We start from the raw sequence: 22,016 nt of genomic DNA, 5'->3' as shown, positions 1-22,016 counted from the left end.
TACTGAACCACATAAAGATCTTGCATTCTACTCCTGGTGAAGTCGTGACTACGTATTGCTGAGAAGTTTCAGACTAGTACGAAATAGATATTTAATTTTCGATGATCGTTTAAGTAAGTTCAGTCCATCCTATAAAACTGAATATTTAATGTTAAATCACCTGAACAGGTCATTGAACTGTACTACTTACACGTACACGAAACTCTTAAAAAGAACATGATCATTAGCTAATATGATTTATTTGGTAAATATATGTTCTTGTGTTTGAGCTCAAATAATTTTATTGTGTAAGGGTAAGTGAAAACATGCGGTTTCCCATATTGAAATAAATGAAAAAGAGTTCGAACTTATAACTGACTGATGTGGGTTTCAATTACAAAGCTACCACTATTCTAAATAATGAAAGCTATTTCTATGAAGGGATTTATGAGTGTCGCTTATAAACTGTTTATGTTAAATTACTGTGATCATTAGTGTATAGGACGCTTAAAAACACAATAAAAATGATTTTAAGTTGATTGAACCGGACAATGTTATATACATTGTAGGTCTTTGCACCGTAAAAGCAAACAACCTCCATGAAATCATGGACTGTTGAACTGAGGTATATTTGTAAGTACATATTACCTGATTGGGTTCTATATGATGATTATCGCAACGAATTGTTGGAGACGTTAGGTGGCATACATGAAGCATACATTGAATAGATCAATCGACTCTTAGTTTTCCCATAGATGCACAGCTTCAAAACTATCCCATACTTTTTATTCGATAAATTCATATTTTCTCAAAATATGTCGCCAATACCTAATCTTTTCTATGACTGATACTGTTGTTACTTCTAACATTCTCTCACCACGCTGTGCTGATGTGGTGTGGTAAATTGAACAGATGGTCATATGTGTCAAGTTCTACTTTGTGAATAAATGACTACTTTGTTAATCATAGTGAATCGATCTTCTCTTTTTGGGATATCAATGACAGCTTTGGTCGATAAACTACTTTATTCATGCTAAAGTAATTTGTAGGTGGATATAGTTAAATTCCTATCGTATTTTTAATGCGGGTTAGATACTGTAAAAATAGTGTTTTTTGCCATATAGTGTAAGTTGTTATCTTTTAATGTAAATTTACACGGTTAAACAAAATCTGAAAATAATGTTGAACTGTTTATCACCATTATTGATAGATTTGATTTTTAAAATTTAAAGTCTGTTGTTTGTCTAACAAGTATGCAATATAGCCGGTAGGAAACCTGACTCAACCTAAGCGTCGTGCTAGTAAGCAATCGTCAGAAATCCTTACCTGCAATCTAGAGAGAACCGATGATCTCTATGGGGTTGGGTTAGAGGTACACCTTACTGATGAGCATCAAATAGCATGAAACCTAGATCCAGAGTTTTCTGTGGATTATCTCAAAACGCAAAAGATCAAAATAAAATGCACGCAATGTCGATTCGTTTGAAAAAGTCTGGTTACCTTGGAACTTGATCAATAGGATTCAATCAACACTGAAGGACTGGACAAACGTGGTATTGCTAATCAATCAATTGTAATTATGCTTTGTTAGCATAGTGATCTTTTGGTTTGATTGGTAGAAGTGATAGTGGAGGATAAAGATAATGATCATAAATTTAATTAATGATTAAATAGTTTAAATTAAATACTATGAAGTCGGATGACGAGGGTTTGAATCTCAGTTCCTTCAAGATTACAGATGTGATCTCTGACATGTGCCAGATAGTATAAGACGTAGGTACAACATTTATTACCAACTACCTCTAACTATCTAATAATTAAATATTGTAATTTAAGTCACAACATAATACTAACTACACAATCATAATTCTTGACAAGATTATAAGAGTTATTTATTGAGGTGTGCTATATTACAACAAAACATCTGTCTAGAACTCTCCAATTTTCCTAATAATTGCTGAGCTTAAACTTGAATTCGAGATGTAAACTGCACATTAAAGAGTGAATATGGAGAATAAATATGAAGACTTACATCTTCAAGTTTCTTTGGATTTGTTGAATTTATTATATATGGTACAATTTGTGTTTGTGAACAATGAATTTTATCACATTCACTATGATGTTGATGAGATAGAGGAAGAGGTGATGTACCAGAAGGAGGAATTGACATAGTGGTGTGAGAATTTCCACTAGATTTCATCATTATATTAATATTATTATCGTCATTATTATTATTATTGTTATTAGTATTTTCATTTACATTCACATTACTATTCATTTTCAATGATAAAGTCGATAGTGAAGAGGATAATTTTGACAATGATTTATTCATTGTAGTAGATCCAATTGTTACAGTTGTACTATTTATTGTATGAGGAATATTACTACTGCTACTATCACCGGTCACTCCTATCGTTGTATCACCATCAATATTGTCAGTCAGTGTTGTTGTTGTCGTTTGAATTATTTCACCGGGTTCAACACTTTTGAATAAATACATACCAGTTGATTCGGAATTCTTTATACTATCTGATGGTGTACATGTATTCATTTCAGAAGGATTATCATGATTATTTATCATAATATCTTTATTTATACTATTAGACATTATTCCATGTGTATTATTATGTGATATTACAGATGAATGACTTGTAGTTGTTAATGGATCATTTTCTTTTGAATCTAAAAATGTTGAACATATATATTCGGATATTTGTTTGCCACTTTGTCCAGCATCAGCAAATTGACTTAATTCTTTATTTAACATTTTCTTAAACTATATTCAAAATAATAAAAAAATGGAACTAAATACTTTTTTTATAAAAAAAGGTAATACAAAACAGAGTTGAACTATATGATTCACGACCTCACATCAGGCCTTCAAGAATTCATCTCAAAACTAGTCAGTAATAAGTAGGCGTAATTGATAAATGTTTAGTTTTTCTGAACAGTATAAGATTTGAAAAGATTTCAAAACTGATCAGAAGGAAGAGTAACCGCACTATTTAAAAATTATAATAACATATACTGTTTTTACTTAATCTTTGTAGAGTCAGGTAACCAGAAAATGGAAACAAGGTTTCGTAAACTATTAAACCTCAGGTTTAGTACAACTGGATAACTTACATAGATAACTATTAGAGACCAAAACACACTTGGGTACTGTTTCATTCTAGTATTACATTCAGGAATGCATATCCACTCCTGCATCAGAAGTGCAACACAGGACCTTCACATTTCACAGTAAATATTTTGGAACATTGTCTTTTAATGGCTTACATCCCTAACTTTAGTCGTTTAGTGATATTAAAGGCTCTAGGTTTGATCCATGATGAGGTTGTGATTGTTTACTGCTAAGAGATCCCATACTAGGACGAAGCAGTTATCGTATGCTTTCTAGTTTTCAATGGTTATCGAACATAGATCAATCTGTTTGTGACGTGAAACTTTAAATTTAGAAATAATTTTTATTTGTGAACTGATGTGAACTAACTAGATAAATAAAAAACTGATAAATACTAAACAATTGAATATAGTTTCTATTCTGAGATCACTTAGTAGTATATATAACCCACTAACCTAATGAATATTATTAAAGAATTTAAAACTTTTAAATCTAATGGAGTGTATAATGATAATAGTATGAAAATGAACTTTAGATATATATATATGTATATATTACTATATATTACTATTTAAAACTTGACCATAATAATGATAATTAGGACTTAAATATAGTATTCTGAATGATTCTTATTAATCTATAATTAAAAGAAATATCTTTGAACTTGGCTATTTATTCACATTATTAAAAAAAAAGGATAAAAGAATGATTATTTTTTTGGAAAAAAAAAGGGGCCAGGGAGACAAAAAAAAAATAAGAAAAAGAGAAGGCAAGGAGAAGAAGAAGTTTTATTTACTTTTTATTTCTTCCCAAAACATTGAGGTAACAGTATGATATAAAGAGAAGCTAATGGAGATTTATAATGTAACTCTTAGGTTTTTCGCTCAAAATTCAAATATCATATATAATGAATGGTAGAAATATCTTTGTATACTCTTAAAGACGTTCAAGATGATAATTGAAATCTGTTTTTCACTATTAAAGGAGTAAAAACGATACTTATTGAACATACCAAATTTATAATTGTTTTTTGGAGATTGTATATAATAGGCAAATAAACAAGCAAAAAAGAAAACACCATTGGATGCCGGCTCAGTGGTCAAGTGCTTTGGCGCGAGACTGGTAGGTCCTGGGTTCGAATCTCGTGTGGTGAGGTCGTAGATGCGCACTTCTGATGAGTCCCACAATAGGACGAAACGGCCATCCAGTGCTTCTTAGTTTTCCATGGTGGTCTAGCTTCAATTGACTCATGATTTCAACTATGAAAAATAAAGAATATTGCTAAATCGTAACCTTAAACCTTTAATACTAAAAGAAACATTAACTTGGTGAGATTGTATTTTATGGATAAACTAATCTGGTACAGCGTCTTGGAGTTTACCGTAAAAGTCATTTTTTTTGTATGGCTATAAAGAATTTTCTCAATATATATCTGATCTCAGTTCATGATCTTAAACTCTTAATCATCACACTAAACACCTAACCCTAGTTAAGAGCACTGGGTGGACTTTTGAAAATCTATTTGAGTCCAAATATGGATTCGCAAGGACGAGTTTATATCCCATTATTTTTTCAACTTACAGGTTGATTAACCCATGGAAGAACTTTAATAGATATAATAAATATGTAAGATGTATTTATACTTTATAGTAACATTGTTTTCTTTTCCATAAACTATCCATTTACAGAAGCTACTTTTCTGATTAGCTAACAATCGGCTAAAAATTCTTCGAGATCGTTTTCCCCTAGTCCGCATAATTTACTATTATCTGAAGTGGTCTATAAACAAAACATTTAGTAACAACTAGAGGGTATTTGAAAATTAATGGTTGATAAGGTGAATAATTTGATAGGTTTTATTTTGTTATCAGACAATTATTCGATAAAATATAATAAATATTAAGAATTTGGATTATCCTATCAGTTACATTAAACTAGTGAGTCACAAATAGGACGAAACATACTTCCTGGGTTCCACTTCTAGTCATAAATCCATTTAGTGTTGCATATAAACCTTACTGACACATCCCAAATTATATGAAACCTAGAGTCTAGCAGGACTTTCTGCCGACAACCTCCAATCACCTGACATCAACACTGTAATAGTTGGAAGACTATGTACATTAAGAGACCTGACTACTGAAATTCACAAACAAACATACTGAGCTGTTTACAACTATAACTCTTATCAAAGTTCAAAATACAGAAAGCTAAACTGACCAAGTGGCCATAGCAAAACAGCACGCCAGGGTCGAAATGATGCAATAGTAAGAATAATGAGAAAGACTGAACATTTAGACAAGATTATTTTGAAGTGAGAAAGTAGGAGGGAATTACAAAAAACATACATTTGCGGGGGAAAAGGTAAGCAGAGATTTTATTTACGTCTTTTTGATATTTTTACTGTTAGTTGTATAACTTTTATTCGCTTGTTTTTTATAGACTACTCGAATAGTAAATTTGATACACAATGAAAAGATACTAAAAAAGTTCACTCTGTTAAATTTTTAATAGGAATACAAGAAAGCTGAATCGATGTTTGCAAATACCTTTGTTATATTTATTATTTTTTTCAGATTCAAAGCTTAACTGATTATATAAGTGAACTACAAGACTAGAAGAAACAACAGTTTTTAAATCTTAGTAGGCAACTGGAACATTGTTAATACAAAAGTATGTAAGAGATTCGTATTAGAATCATAAACCGACTTGGAAGCGTTCGATAGCCGTCTAGTCCTAGTATAAGAATCTTCAACAGCCTGACTCCACGATCCCGCACCTGTAGTGTCGGTTGCTATGTTAAGCCCATATACCTTATTCTAGCTTCTGGACAGGTCAAGTGATCCATTCTTCTTGAGTTACGTTTTGACCTTGTTAATTATTCACTTATCAACTTTGGTTGTTTTTATATGAGCGTACATGTGTACACTTCTTATTCTACTCATCACATGTCTGTAACCTATTCTTATCTGGCTATAAATATTGATTAAAAGGCTCCGGGTGTGGGCTCCTAAGAAAACCACCTGCTTCAGTTTGGGCACCTGGGCAGTATCACAGCCCTCAAGCAAATCGAATGAGATTTGTATGGCGCATATGTATCTGGTGCTTCCTTGTACCAATATTTATGTGTTTAAATAAATAAATAAATAAATGGAGTTGGCTAACACGCTTTCTCCGCCACGCGTCTTTTCGCTTCGCGCTTTTCTATGCGCTTCATCCCTCTGATTTCCTGTTCAGATCAGTGAGTGTACAAAATATATGTATTTAAAAATCCATTCTCGTATTTGACTTATTTAATTCCGTTGTTCATTAACGTGGATTAAGTCGATGATTATATTCAAGGATAGATCTAATTGAAGTCAGATAAAGGGCCACAAACCGACGACTTTTGTTTTCGTATGCGAAATTTTAACCTCTAGACTACTAAGACGACATCTGACGGTGTTATTGTTTAACCTCGATTAATACATAGCATTGTGCGACCACCTTCCATTGTGTTCGGTGGTGACTGTCTCGGGCCTGATACAGTTGAACGCCACTGGTCACAGCTTCTCACTTGTACTACGGGAATTTTCTCTAAAAACTAGTCATTAGTGAGCACATGATAATTTTAAGTGAAAGGTTGTGGCGATTGTTGAATTTCACTGAAATGATGAACTGATCTAAGTTAGACCACCATTGAAAACTTAGAATCACTGGACGGCCATCTCGTTCTAGTATGGTTAGCAATAAAATTCAGCAATCTCCACAACAAATACTGTAAAAGATTTGTAGTTAGTTGATCCTAGCTTATGAGCAGACAAAGTAATGACAGCCGTTCACAAAACCTAAATCGACAGACTATTCCAGATTGTCTACTATCGTCTAATGTCGAAGCACTATGTAAGTGGGGTCGTTTAGGCTAGCGAACCTAGTAAAACTAACAACATCAGTTATAAGTTAAAAGTCAGTCATTTCTACAGAAGATCAGTTACAGCTTGTAAAGCTCAGTGTTAATGTCACTAACGGTGATTATGGGTGATGAGATGTTTGGAACTCATGAGATACAACAGTGTACCTTCAAGACTCTGTATAAATCTTGATGATGATTGTCAACAACAATTCAGAACTTTTTGTCAATCGCTCGTTTCTAACCACTTAACACATATTTTCCATTTCTACAATAAAATATCATCAACTCTTAAACAATCTCTATCATTAAAAAATATCAAATCATCAAGATCACTTATCATACGCTTAAAATAGTTTTGTTTTGTTTTCATTAAAACGTTAACTTATCTATCTCTACTTTGGTCTCAACAGTTCAACCGTTTTTCTTTATAAGTTGACATCATTTGTTAAGTGTTTGTGTGTTTAGTAAATTACTTCTACAGATAGTGTATTTATAAATGTAAAAGTGATAGAAAAAAAGTTTATCTAAAATAAGGTTTTAAAAAAACAGTAACCGTTTGATTTAAAACTTAGATTGGAACAAAGGTAAACTCTTCCTTAAAAAAAGGAAACGTACATAAGGAAAGGAATTTTGTGTTGGTAACATATAAAAACTCTATTTATGCACAACAATTGTGGTGTTAATTTATGTGAAGTATGAATAAGAATTTAAACAAAGGTATTTCAAATCAAATAGAATATGGTAGAGGTGAACTGTGGCTAAAAGTGAAGTTCAGGACGCTTGTTTCTCTCTATTTGAGGCTCGTTAGATGAATATGCCTGAGTCCTAGTGTTGGTGTTCACAACAAAACTTCAACCAAGTAGCTATCTCTTCAAACGTCGGAAGCGTTATCTACTGAACTTCTGACTCCATATTGCAGGTATGCATAGCCGACGAGTCTCAAATAGAACGAAGCGAGGGTCCTGAATTGCACTGATAATCAAAATCTGTCTGTTTAAAAAAGTACATGTGACATGATGGCTATGCCAAGGCAATAAATATATTCCATCATAGACATATCGAAACTCAGTCGTGAATATTATTAACGGGATAACTCAAACCCTTACAAATTAAACTACAAGAAATATAATTTATAATTTTCATTAAAATAGTCGGAGTTTAGTTGAAATTTGGTAACAGTGAGTCTCATACACAGGAATTGTTTCACGGTCTGTAAATTTAAGACTTCGCAACACTAAGAATAGACAGATAACTTTTCTGAACATACTTGGATTAGTTTGGCTTCTTTATAGTAACCACTGTTAGTGCAGTAGGAGTGATCTGAATTTATGACAGGAATGTAGAAAAATTCCTCTAAATGTACTGGTTGTTCAAAGACGAAATCGCATCTCAGAACTGCCCCGAGGACTGCCGTAGCCATTGCTAGTACTCAGATGCTTCAGAGTCTTCTACTATGATCAGTAAATCCAAGTGAGATCTATCAATTTTTTTAATAATCAACGACAATGAATAGACCTTTGATCTTAGCTGCTACTTTTACGTGGTAGTTTGGATGTTCAATTAAGGCTGTATTGGGTGGAACAGTCGTTCTTTAAGGTATTTCAATGCTAGGAAGGTCGGGTGAAGAGTGATATGACAAAGATCAGAAAAACGCTGGATGTATATGGGTATGATGGGAATAAAGTACTTTTTTATATACCAGAACCTCAGGCGGAGATGTTTTCCCATGGCAGGAAGAGAAGTATGGGAAAGGGTGACTCCAGAAGTAGCAAACCTTACCTTCCTTCATGGATTTCCGTCACCAGAGGTAAGATGTAAAAGTCATAGAGTTAATACATATAAATTACCTTGCAAATAGGCCGTGTGTGACTTGCTTTAAGTAGTTGTATTATAAGGTTTGAGATTAGGACTATACCAAGCCTAGTATTTGCCTTAGGTACCGTTTCAGGGTGTGGACAATCAAGAAGTTGATATGAGAAACAGTGACTTAATCGATTGGAGTCCGAATGACATATGAAATTGACTGTTTTTCCAATCGTCTGTGATGTGTGATCACATTCTGAGGAGTCACTATGTACCTTAGTCAATTATATATATAATTATTATTTTATTCATCTAAACACATAAATATTAGTACAAGGAGGCATCAAATTTAGATGCGCCATACTTTGTTATTCGATTTGTGTGAGGGCTGGAATACTGCCCGGGTGCCCAGACCGAAGCAATAGATGTTAAATACTACATAGTTCAAATTATACAAATCTTACTGTTTAACTATAAATAAATCAAATACGAAGCGGTATATTAATGTATCATTCCGATTTCTTTAGAGAGTCAAATAAATCATTATTTACTGTCTTTATGTTCTAACTTGTGTCATTCGATTCACGGTTTTCCGGTATCAAGTACCAAGTCAGTTAAGGAATTTCCGTGACTATAACATAAGTGATAAAAACCTTCATAACTCTAATAGCACTTGAAACTACCTTCTTCACAAATAAATCTCTTTTTGTAATTAACGAAAGGTTTACGTAATACAGATAAATTATTCACATAACTCATTAGCAATATGTCGAATTCTTAATTATATCTTTTTGTTCGACATAATATCCTAGGCATGGTAATAGAGTTTAAAATAAAAACACCGCGTATAACAAAACCATCATCATGACAATTATTGTTTGGGGTTAAAAGGAAAATAATTCTATCAATATATACATCTTATGAATATATATTTGCAAATAAACATAATTAGAATGTTTATCAAACGATTCAATTGATCCACTAGAATCTACAGGTAAACTTTTTATAGTTCAACACATCATATCACTTAAATGTACATCTTTCTGCTTTGTATCCTACATCTATATGTAATGAAGTTCCACTTCACTAAATTGAATTAACATCATTCATATGTGATAAGAGTTATATAAAAGTGTCAAGTGAAAACATAAACAAATGTTAAAACATACACACACACACAAACAAAATGATACGTCAAATCAAAGTTAATAGTAATTGGTCAACGAACGAGCACAGATATGAATAATAAAAGACTATTTTATATGTGCAATCGAGTTCACTTCTATTCTTTACTTAACCATGCTTGTCAACTACTTTGTTATTTAAATAAAAATAATGATATATTTGTAATTTGTAAAATTAAATGTTCTAACGTTTTGTGAATCAGTTTAAGCTACTTCTTCAGAGAACAAATCATCAAATTAAGTTAACCCAAGTTTAAATAGCTCAAACGAACAAAGCAAGAATATCAGGTGCGATCAATCCAAAACAGGTCTGACAAAGTCAATATCATGTGATTCCAGTCAAGGTAATTTATATGATATATATATATATATATGTTGTGAGAAAAGATAGATTGACATGATGTTGTTTACTTATGTCCTCCTATTGCTATTTAGGACTACAATTGATCAGTCTCTTGTTGACATATGTGCATCCTATGCGGAATGCCTCAATATTGCCTGGAGTCACAAGCCTTATAATCAATAGTGGCTAGTGACTAGCAGTGGAATCCAGGACTCACGTCTCATCCTATTTGAGACTCGTTAACTGGATGTACCTTGATCCTAGGCAATATTGGGGCAATCCTCACAGGATGTACATATGCCAATAAGAGACTGATCAATCGCAGTCCTGAACGTCGGTGAGAAGATAAAGGAAACAACACCAGGTGAATATAACTTTACCCCAGTGCTTAAGCAAGTGGCTATCAGGACTCAGTAGCTAAGTGGATAATGTGATGGTGTTTAAAGCGAAAGGTACTGGGTTCGAGTCCCGGAGTGAACACCAACTCTGAGATGCAGGTACATCTAGCTGACGAGTCTCAAATAGGACGAAACGCGCATCCTGGATTCCACTGCTATCCACTATCCATCTTTGCTGAGAAACGATAGAATTTAATTTGTATGTACGATAATAGTGAGAAATGTATTGTTTTACTAAACTCTTATTTTGACTTGAATATCTGAATTTTTGATCATTAGTCAAATAATTGAATCTACTGTATCAAGCGATCATTTTTTGTGATTCATTAATCTAATGCTTACCCTTTTGATGTTTAGTTCTATTAATTTAATTACCTAGTATTGGTTAGTTTAGCGTTTTATAGGAAATTATGAACCATGAAACTCTTTTTATCCCCCATTTTAACGAAATATTTTAAAAAGAACAAAAAAGAAAATACCCGTAAAAATTATTAACAAATTAATGAAACAGCAAGATAGTATTAACTTACTTTACTTGATGCCATATCGCTAACAGATCGATGGGTTTGTATATTTTCTAATCTTTCTAAACACCATTCAAGTTCTTCCAATGTTTCACTGGCTGTTATCTTATTTTGTCCTCCACTACAACCTTATTCATTGTTTCATAAATATTTTTTTTTTTAAAGAAAACAAAAAACGAAAAAAAAACGGAAGGAAAATGAGACAAATATCAAGTTGTTCTTTGTCTACAAAAAAATGAGAAAAATAAATTGCTTAGTTACGTTCAATGAACAAAGATGATATATATTTATGAACAACTAGACAGAAAACAGTAAGGATTAGTGTAACTAAACAAAATGAAAACGTATAATTCTCTCCAATTAGTAGAATTTTTTTGACAAGATTGATTGGTTATCAACTACTTTTTTATTATTATTCAGTAGTCTATCTTAACAAGAAGAATGAAAAGATATACATTTTTAATATAATGAGAAAACTGGAATAACTATGTTTTTGTTAAAGCTCAATGATATAGATAAAAGTTTAATATGCTAACTAATCAATTAGACATAAGGTATAAGATTTTGTATTTTTGAGAAATATTTGAAATCCAGTGACAGATAACATGTATCGAAGAAAAACTGAAGTAAATACTACGAATATTTATTCCCTAAAATGCCTAACATTGATAAACATAGGAAGATTAAGCGATGGAGATCATGATTTATAAATTTGTAAGGGTAACTCAAAGGTGGTTGAAATAATGAAAAACTTTATAAACGTTCACATTAAGCTACAAGAAAGTTCATCTACTCGTTTTTTATTGATTACTCAGCCTCTGACGGCATATCTTGACAGTAACTCTGATTTATAAGTCTACCTTAAAATGATAACCCTAAGTCTTCATACATCCCCCAAATGCCCTGGTGCGGCCGAAGGATGGAAGAATCAGCTCTTCCTCTCGAAATACTCTCACATGGCCACTTGTATACAACTGCTTCCACGGAAGTTCTACTCATTGCCTTCTCGTGGCGCGGGTGTTGTCTACAAAATTGAGAGGACGGAAAGCGAATGTACGGCGCTTTAATCGGGATGGTGGATACGGAGGTTCCACCTAGGGGAGTTGGAAAACCTTGATCGCGAACCAATGGTGCACATGGGCTCCAGGATCCTAAGGAGACCAATGGCATATGAACCTATTGTTGGTCACCGGCCACCATGGGATCGCATCTCCTGACGTTACTCCACCACCTTGTGAATCAGACCTTCATGTCGAAGGCTCGGGGAGTGGCTCCTTAAGAAAACTACCCGCTTCGGTTTGGACACCTTGGCAGTATTCAAGACCTCACACAAATCGAATGATTTATGTGGCGCATATTTAATTGATGCCCCATGTACCAATGTCTATGTGTTTAAATAAATAAACAAAATAGATAAAGCGTTACACTTTATCTTAATTCAAATCTTAACAACTAATCCTAATCACCTCCTATCCTTAAATCTCGATAGTAATTCAAGTTCTAGCATTAAATGTAAACTCCTAAATCTCAGCCAAAGCTGAGAGACATTAGTGATTTTTATGTAATAAATGATTTATCGAAATCACCTGAATTATAACTGTATTGTGGTACGTGCTACTGATATCGACAGATATAGGTAGTATGTATCATCAATGGAAATTGAAATGCCTGGAGGCAGAAGATTAAGAGGATCAAAGAAGAGAGAACGAGAACAGAGAACGATTGGTGTGGAAACGAAAGAACAGCATAAGTTTAAAAAGACAGCCAATATAAAGCAATTTCACCGTGATATGCTTTAAAAACTAGTACTGAAATAACCATCGAGTCACTAAAACCTGACCAGTACATTTCCTTCTCTTTTAATCTAGGAAAAAACAATTTTATTTTTATAAATGTCTAAATATTGGTTTAAATTCTGTAGGCGATCATGACATTTACAAGTATTTCTGGAATTTCAATTTTGTTCAAATAATGATCGGAAACTATGCATGAAAAAGTTTTAGAGAATATAGAAATATTTATATCTACGAGCGATGGAGCCGAAGAAAGTAGTAAATAGCACTGACTATTAAAAAACCTCATTCACTTAGCCAAATTTATAAACCCCAGTTCAAGATTATTCATTTGGTCTGATGTAGATTGAATCTACGAATTGTTGCACCGTACCGTGAATTGATTGAACTTGAGATCATACCATTCAACATTGACCCAACCTTTCTAATGGTTAGGCATTCTCCACGAAGTTCTGGGTTCGATCCCTGGTGGACTTATGGGAGCATACTACTAAGGAGTTCCATGCTGAGGTGAAACAGCTGTCTACCACTTTTTTTAGCACTACCGTAACTGTGATCAGTCTATGACATATATAACATAAGAATATCGTCCAATTAAAGCTGAAAATTAATATGATTGAAGTACTTACCTAGGTGTGAAGAACTATTTCCATCTTCAGTAGATTGTATCGGTTGAACAGCTCCAAATCGTGAACTAAAAAGTAAAGGCATTTTATAGAAAAATTAATTTTTTCTGAATTTACACTAGTCATTTGTTAAACGTGTATCGAGTATCTCTCTAATTATACTTCTTTAGAATAGGTTCAAGAGCTCTGTTGATTATGGATTTCGCGTACAAAATGTTTATTGAGAAATTTTTTCCTTCCTAGTTAATTTTAAATATTTGTCAAAAAAGAGTAGTATGAATAATTAGTAGCCTTATACTTGATAAGTTTTTGATTAGTTTAAACAGTATTTCGTTAAAATAATATAAAGTGTTGAAATGGTAATTTTTGAGTTGCATTTCAATTATTTAGAAACATATCGACTATCCGAAGTTATATGATGAGTGTGGAAATGAGGCATAGTGATTAAATGTATTACTAGTTAAGTAAAATAACCACCAAGTTTATATTATGTGTTTCATTTTAATAAACTATAAACTTGACAATAGATAATTCTACGTAGCTTGTTTTTATATTCAGTGTGGTTTCTAGGCTAAGTATTAGAAACATATGTCAGTTTTTTTGTATCGTTGGGTTCTCTGAGTTAGATGGCCATATTCTGAAGCTTTAATTGTTGTTTTGAGCACCACGTTCGGTGGTTACTTCATGTAGAATTGAGTTTCTTTATTTCACAGCCTTGAGTCAGATTGTTCTGGTAGCCTTATTTGTGACTTGTTATTTTTGTATGTTTTAGTGTATAGTAGTAGTGTGAGTAGTATCAATATTAGTATTAGTAGTAGTAATATATAAAAGAGTAGGTCATTTTATCAAATTTAATGATGCGCTTAAAAATGGTTTCCAGCAATAATTTTATGATACTTGATATTTAAACCAAACCTCAATGTAAAACATAGCAGAACTCTGTATTATAAGTACTTCCGAGAATATTTTGACGACTAATATTGTATAGATTTGTTAGGAGACTTCTATTGACATTGGTTATGTTTATAAGCCCAACAAAATACCTAACTGTTGTAATATGTCAAAATTTCATCCAGACTACCCCAGTTTAATGAATACCTAATTATTTGTTACTGAAATAATGGTATTGATAGGTTTAAAAATTTTGACGATTTCTTCAGTCACTATTCCTTTCTATACAATAGTTATTTGGGAAAACTGACTTGGAACAATAAAAAATTCATATTGTATAAAACCAAATAACTCAGCAGAAACGTTTCTGGTTATAAGTATGGTTAAAATGACGAAATTCAAATTAGAATTCCAAGTTTCATTATTACTAAATCATACTAAATACATGTTTTTCTAGAAATATATTGGGACTCAGTTGAATAAGATTTACAGGAATCAATAAGTTCTAAAACATTGTGTAGTTGTTGACAGAAAGATGTCCCTATCAGTGTAAACACTTAATTTTTACTCCAGACTTGAATTTATAACCATCAATTCAAACAAATAATTGGTTTTTGCAAAGGAAATGTATTACTTAGGCAACATGACAGTTCCATATGATTTTGTCAGATAATTTTTTGTTCATTAACTTAATAATCAGGGTACAGATATATGTGCTCAACTCCGAGCTACAGTTTAAGTGTATGGGTGAGTGATACTATCTGGTACTTGAGATCAAAGTGAAGAGAGGTTTCGAACCTGGCACTTGGCGGTCGAAAGTTCGATGAGTTAGTCATGAACTCAACACTCTAATTGTTTTGACAAAAATGCTAGTTTGAAATTATTTAGAAAAACAGATTTAGTCGTATCACATGATACTTGTATTTTTCGTAAATGGAAGGCAATCTTAAATAATATTGAAAGAGGCATTCATCAATATAATAGTTTTTTGAATATGTTCATTGGATTGACTAAAATCTAACCTGTTGGTTGATCTAGATTCCGTGATATTTAGCACTCGTCAGCAGGCAGATACTTTAAGCCCTGAGGAAACTAGTACTCCCTGATTGATTTAGACCCGCTTCACACCGCCTTACAGTCTGAATCACCACCACTTAGCTATTCGGTGATCAGCCAATTGTAGGTGTCTCAGTTCTATTGGTCAGTAGCTGCCCGAATAGCTCAGTTGTACACTAAAGCTGACTAGTGTTTGTTCAGATTCACCAGGAAGCAACAATCTCTCCAAGATTGCAAGTATGCCCTACTGACGAGAACTAAATAGCAAAGTTATAAAGTTGCTCTCTTTAAAAAAAGGTTTCCTGTTGACTATCTCTGACCATCTAACATCAAGCACTAGTACATTCTATGTTAGATAATCTAGACAAGTGGTCACAATTCAACTTGATTGATAGGATTCGATTAGCATCAAAAGAACCGGTCAAATATGTCATTTTTAGCTATTCAGCTATAAATCAATTGTAAATTAGATTTCATGCTGAAAATATTTTGATACAGAACAATAAATAAACTGATAGTTTAATTGCCATATTCATTGATTCGTTCAAATTTCAATGACCTGCTAGTAACATCAGTCATCGTCAAAGAGATATACTACTTATCGACAAAGTATATTTGAATGATATTTTTCATTCATTAGGAGGAATATTACATTCTGTGTAATAAGTGAAATGAAATAATAATTTTTTTTCACAATGAACTGATTATAAATTCTCATCCTTTTGCTTCTCATATTGAATATCAGCATCAACAACAAAAACTTAGATAAAAACCAATCTACAGTTGCTATAGTAATTAAAATTTAAAAAAAGCATACATGTGAAAATAAAACTGTTGTTTGTGTCCAACTAACACCCCCACTGTTCTATATGAAATGAGGAAATTTTATTAACATTAGAAGGTAAAAAATTTAAGTTAATCTCTGTTTTCCTTTATTTCTCTTTCCCTCTTTCGAAATATTCCATCATTTTATAATAGAAGGTGAGAAAGTTTTTTTGTGATAATTTTGATAAATAGTCCAATCGGTAATTATTACTATCGATTATCATCAATTGATTTAGTTTTTTAAGATCACTGAAACGTGATCACAGAAGGATTTAATGAAGTGAAAGATAGACGATGCAAATCAATCATATCTTTTATTTAATTTATTATAAATTCACTTCCTTTGTCACTATCATACAAATTCCCACTTGTTCAAACTTTTAATTACAACAGCAAAGGGTCATATGAGTAAGTAAAATGTTGAATCTAAAGCCTTTTTGATTACAAAGTAGGTGATTGTTCTTCACGTTTGTTGGTTGTGACAATATTCATTGATGATGGTAAAAGATGGTAGATATGTTTGTTTGCAGTTGGAAAGCGTTTTACAGGAGGTCAGTAGCAGTCAGAGTAGTTCAGTGGTAAAGTTTCGTACTTTAAAGCTGAGTGGTTTTTGTTCAGATCTATCAGAGAGTGATAGTTCCTTCAGTATTGAAGGCATGCTTTGCAGACGAGTGCCAGTTGGCACAAAAAGAAGTTTTGAAATTTTCTAGTGACTGATTCCGACCAATAAACATCAGGTGGATATGGAGGATCCATCTAGGGGAGTTGGAGAACCGTGGCTCCAAATCAGTAGTGAACATGGGCTCTAGGGTCCTGAGGGAACAAATGGCGTATGGACCAATTACTGATCACTGGCTACCATGGGACTGCATCTCCTAATATTGTTCCACTGTTTTGTGGACTAGACCTTTAGGTCGAAGGCTCCGGGTATGTCTTCCTAAGAAAACCACCTGCCTCTATTTAAGCATTCGAGAATTATCACAGCTCTCACATAAATCCATGGTAACTACTACTGACCTCATTGATATTGTGTGGAGTATATGTAATTGGTGCCTCCATCTACTAATATTTATGTGTTAAAATAAATAAATAAACTGAACACTAGAACATAGTATATTCGATGTTAAATCACTTATACAAGTGGCCAAATTCCAACTAGATTGATAGAATCCGATTAGCATTAAAAGTACCAGACAAATGTGACATTGGTCACTGTCCAGTGATCAATTATAAATATTCAATGTATTGTTACCATACTAAATTAACATGAATAATATTAAAGATAGTTATGTAATAACCATACAAAGCTTTTTTCAGTGTTTTACCACAAAATTGTTTATAAAGGGAAAAAAAGTAAAAATATTTCCAGTTGAACGTTAGGGTCAGAAATTATATTTAATGTTTCCATCAAGAACTAAGATCAGCTATAACGCTTAAATGGTATTTAGTCATATGAGTGTATGAATCTCGCACCAAAATCTAAGACCTGCTATGTGATTGGTTCGTCCATAAATTACAATCTTGCCTATTTGACTTTTGACCAACTTTCTATTTTACGACTGCATTCTATTTTTCCATGTTCAAGCTCTCTCTTCTTTTCTGTTATTTTAGTCAGACATAGATATGTCCTAAGGATTTTATTTTCAATTAACTGGTTGATACAGTTTATTACACTTGAGTAACGTTGATGCTGCAAAGAAAATACTATCTGAAGAGAATTTTATTCATAAAATGAACATCAAAGTTGTTCAACTTTTAAAAGAAAAGTCTATGAATTATTTCGTAAATTATACCTTTCGTTACACAGTGACGACTACAAACTAGTATTTGGAAAATCTTCAGATAAAATGAACAGAGAACCTCATCGAAAATTCCAAGTGAATCAGGTCGTAAAATTGATTATGGTATTTCAGTACCCAGTTAATAAATAGTAAACGTAATAATAGTAGTAACAAGAATAATGATAACTTTATTAAATGCTATATATTTTTTTAAAGTGAAGAATTCTCAGCACCAATTATTTGAAAACATATTTTTATAAAGGTTTTAAACAGTCTCTTCCAGCCGTAGATGGAATTAGGAAAATACGTTGGAAGTGGATAGGACATACATTGATGAGATCACCAAACTGCTTCACAAGGCAAGCTCTAACTTGGAATCCGGAAGAGAAACAGAATAGACGAAGGTCAAAGAACACACTGAGTCGCGAATTGAAAACAGACATGAAAAGGAGGAATTGCAATTGGGAAGGATTGTTCAAGACAGAGTTGGATGAGGAATGATGGTGAGAGGCCTATGCTCCTCCACGAGGAGTAACAGGCGTAAGTAAGTAAGTTTAAAAAGTCTATATCTTACACTTGTACTCCCTTATCAAAAATATTTACCAGTTCAGTTGCTATAACTCTTGTCGCGCGCGCGGTCGAAGGTCATGGGCCCGAATCCCACGTGCAGGATGGTGGATGCACACTGCTGAGGGGTCCCATACTAGGATGGAACGGTCAAGTGCTCCTAGGTTTTCAATGATGATCTAAAATTGATCAGTTCATGATCTCGATTAAAAAACAAACTGACTACTAATATTTAGATGAATGTTTCATTTTGTTTTTAGATAAACATTCCTCTTTATTTCCTCCTTATCAGATTTATGTAAAGATTAGAAAATAAATAAAATAAAACCCCATATTAGATGAATAAAAATAGAACTAAATAGAAAAGTTTAAAATCAAAGTGATACAAGTAGGATAATGAATATCAAATGAATCAACATAAATAAAAAGTAAATTAGCAAAGAGTATCAGTCAAGGATTGTGGAGATCATTGGGTTCTGATTGAGACCATGAATCGATCAATACCTGCTCATTGGCGGCCTGTTTAAACATCTGGGCTACCTGTTCCTGTCATCTAGATATTTCAAACAGTTATCTGATTTCGTTTGTTTTAATACATCATTATGCCTATTAATCGCACAACCTATTCAGGTGCGTTTCTGAAAAGTGTAAGACCTTTTGCTGTAAAGGTTACGGAAGGCTTAATCAGAGATATCGTGGTTGCTGGCAATATGCAGCGACAAGAATGTACATTATCCAGATATCGATTGACTGGGTTGCTAAGTTCTAACCGGCGATCACTTAATATTCATCGTCAGGAAGGACGAAGAAGTAAGAAACGGAAACTTGTTGAAGTACTTTGTGCTGAGAATTCTATATTGTACCAAAAATATAATATTGAATAAAGCTAATAATAATAATAACCATTGAAAATGTAGGAGCACTTGACGGCCATTTCGTCCTAGTACGGGACTCCTCAACAGTGCGCACCCGCCATTCCGCACGTGAAACTCGAACCTAGGGCCCCCGACCTCGCGCGCGAGTGCCTACCCTCTAGACTACTAAGCCGACATCCCGTTTGTGGGGTCGTGGATGCGCCCTGTTGAGGGGTGCTATACTAGGACGAAGTGGCCGTCCAGTACTTTCAAGTTTTCAAAGGTGGCCTAACATTGATCGACTCATGATCTCAATATAAACTCTAGCAATGAATAATTGGTAGAGCTCAGAAATATCAAGAATCAAAACAGTTATTACCAATGGAATTAGATGATCACTATGCTATATCTCAAATCAGTTAGAGCTGAAATTATATCATTAGAAACCTAACCCTGAGTGTTTCAAATAGTTATTTGACAACTCATGATTTACCCCTAGACAACTCTGTATCTATATTATTAAAGTACCAAGAATTTAATCTGTAGATCAAAAGGTTTGAACCTTAAACTTCAACTGACATCAGTTTAGATCCAATTTAAGCACTCATAAAAACTGCATATGACCGAATATCGAAAACATTAGGCTGTAAATGATGTTACATTAGAATTAATACTATGAGAATAGTTAAATGAAGCTGATGAGATTTAGTGGATATATAATATGCACATCACTGTTTTTATAATAACAGACACCCTTTATTAGGATATATGATATCATCATCAGTGTTTGAGTTATAGGTTGGCTGATAATTAGGATGAATTTCATTCAATCAGTTTTAACATACATGTATCCTATGCGGTTTCGTTCGATATAGCCACTTGATCACAAGTCATTTTTACAAAACAGAAAGATTGAATAACAGTGAACTGGATTAAGCTTATTTCTTCCAAATTTGAACTTATCAATTAGACATCCCTGCGTTTGATTGTTAATTTTCACATCAACACACAAACTCAATACATTATCATTAGATGTAGGTACATCCAACTAACGAGTCCCTAGTAGGATAAAACAAATATCTTGGATTTCATTACTAACAACAGCAAACCTATTCTAAATAGCGTTTCTTTTTATATTTATTTTGATAATTAATAAACGGATTGTTTTCTTTCTAGAGATATAAAGTCAAGTCAATTTTTAGATTGACTATATTATCAAATGAAGCTAGACCACCAAAGAAAACCTGGAAGCACTGGACAGCCGTTTCGTCCTACTGTGGGACTACTCAGCAGCGCGCGAGATTCCAACCCAAGACTTACCAGCCTCGCGCCAGAGCACTTAACCGATAGACCACTGAGCCGGCATCCGATGGTGTTAATGTCTAACTCCAACCAATCCACGAAGTTGAGCAACCGTTTTCCTTGGTAGTCTACCTTCAATTGAATCACGCTTTCAACTATGAAAATACTAAATCTCCACAAAACCCCTTCTGATTATATTATTATTCCCTTATTTTGTATAAATAAAGTAAATGAGATGTTTTTTTAAAAATTCTTTTATTATTTTTTTGTTTATTTATATTTTTCTAGAAAAAGAAAGAAAGATATAAAATAATAATAGTTTAGTATGGAATGAGAAAGATGACAAATAAAATAAACAAGATATATTTTGATGAATCCAAGGTCATATGAGGTCAAGTTGATTTAAACAAGTATTGAATAAAACATATCATGTTTTTTTATTTTTCATTTTTTTTTCGATGCAGAAAAGTTAAAAAAATTTTTGTTTTCTTTTTGTTATGGAATAATGAATGATGTTTGTTTTTAATATGACTTATAAATTAATGATTTCATAAAGAAATCAACTATATCATTGATATATAAACTCTTCTCTACTTAAAGAGTTAGATACTTATGTACATATAGAGATGAATATTGTAAACTATAGGGATTGTAGTACTTCGATTACACTGTAATGTGACTAAAAGGAATCGATGCAAAAGCGGTGAATGATTAGATAATTTAGATTTGATCAGTTAGTTGCAATCAAAGTACAGTATAAAGAATATAGGTGGTTATTTGTGCGTTCTTAGTTCATAATAACTGATATGTCTTGTTGATTGCGAGAAATTTGCAGGTTCATCCCAACACCTCCCCCCTTTCAAGAAATAAGACTTTTTCTTCGGGTCTACTTGCAGCTTTGTAACTGGTTTTCTTCGGAGTTCGGATTTCCTTGGTATCCAGTGTCTATGGTTGTCTCTTGGGGTTCTTGCCACTGGAGTATCCGTAATTATCTCTAGCGGAAGCCTCAGTTGACTATCTACGGTGTCTAGAATCCTTTTTTTCTCTGTGTATTTGATTAATGCGTCTGATCCA

The 22,016-nt window shown here is 33.0% G+C and overlaps 1 protein-coding gene across 1 annotated transcript in view; it reads right to left on the bottom strand.

Annotated features, from left to right (window-relative positions):
• The window catches only part of Smp_141980 (putative camp-specific 3,5-cyclic phosphodiesterase), a gene marked incomplete at both ends in the record, with an annotated part of 56,889 nt that overhangs the window by 20,686 nt on the left and 14,187 nt on the right, over positions 1-22,016 (bottom strand). The window contains 3 exons of the mRNA XM_018798181.1: positions 2,012-2,755; positions 11,254-11,375; positions 13,670-13,734. Of these exons, the coding sequence (XP_018653148.1) occupies positions 2,012-2,755; positions 11,254-11,375; positions 13,670-13,734 (931 nt within the window). The remainder of the gene's footprint in view (positions 1-2,011; positions 2,756-11,253; positions 11,376-13,669; positions 13,735-22,016) is intronic.

The sequence above is a fragment of the Schistosoma mansoni genome, chromosome 6, assembly GCF_000237925.1.
Source record: "Schistosoma mansoni strain Puerto Rico chromosome 6, complete genome".
In the NCBI taxonomy this organism is placed as follows: Eukaryota; Metazoa; Platyhelminthes; class Trematoda; order Strigeidida; family Schistosomatidae; genus Schistosoma; species Schistosoma mansoni.
Note: the sequence above shows the minus strand (reverse complement) of the source record. Positions and strands in the feature narration are given on the sequence as shown.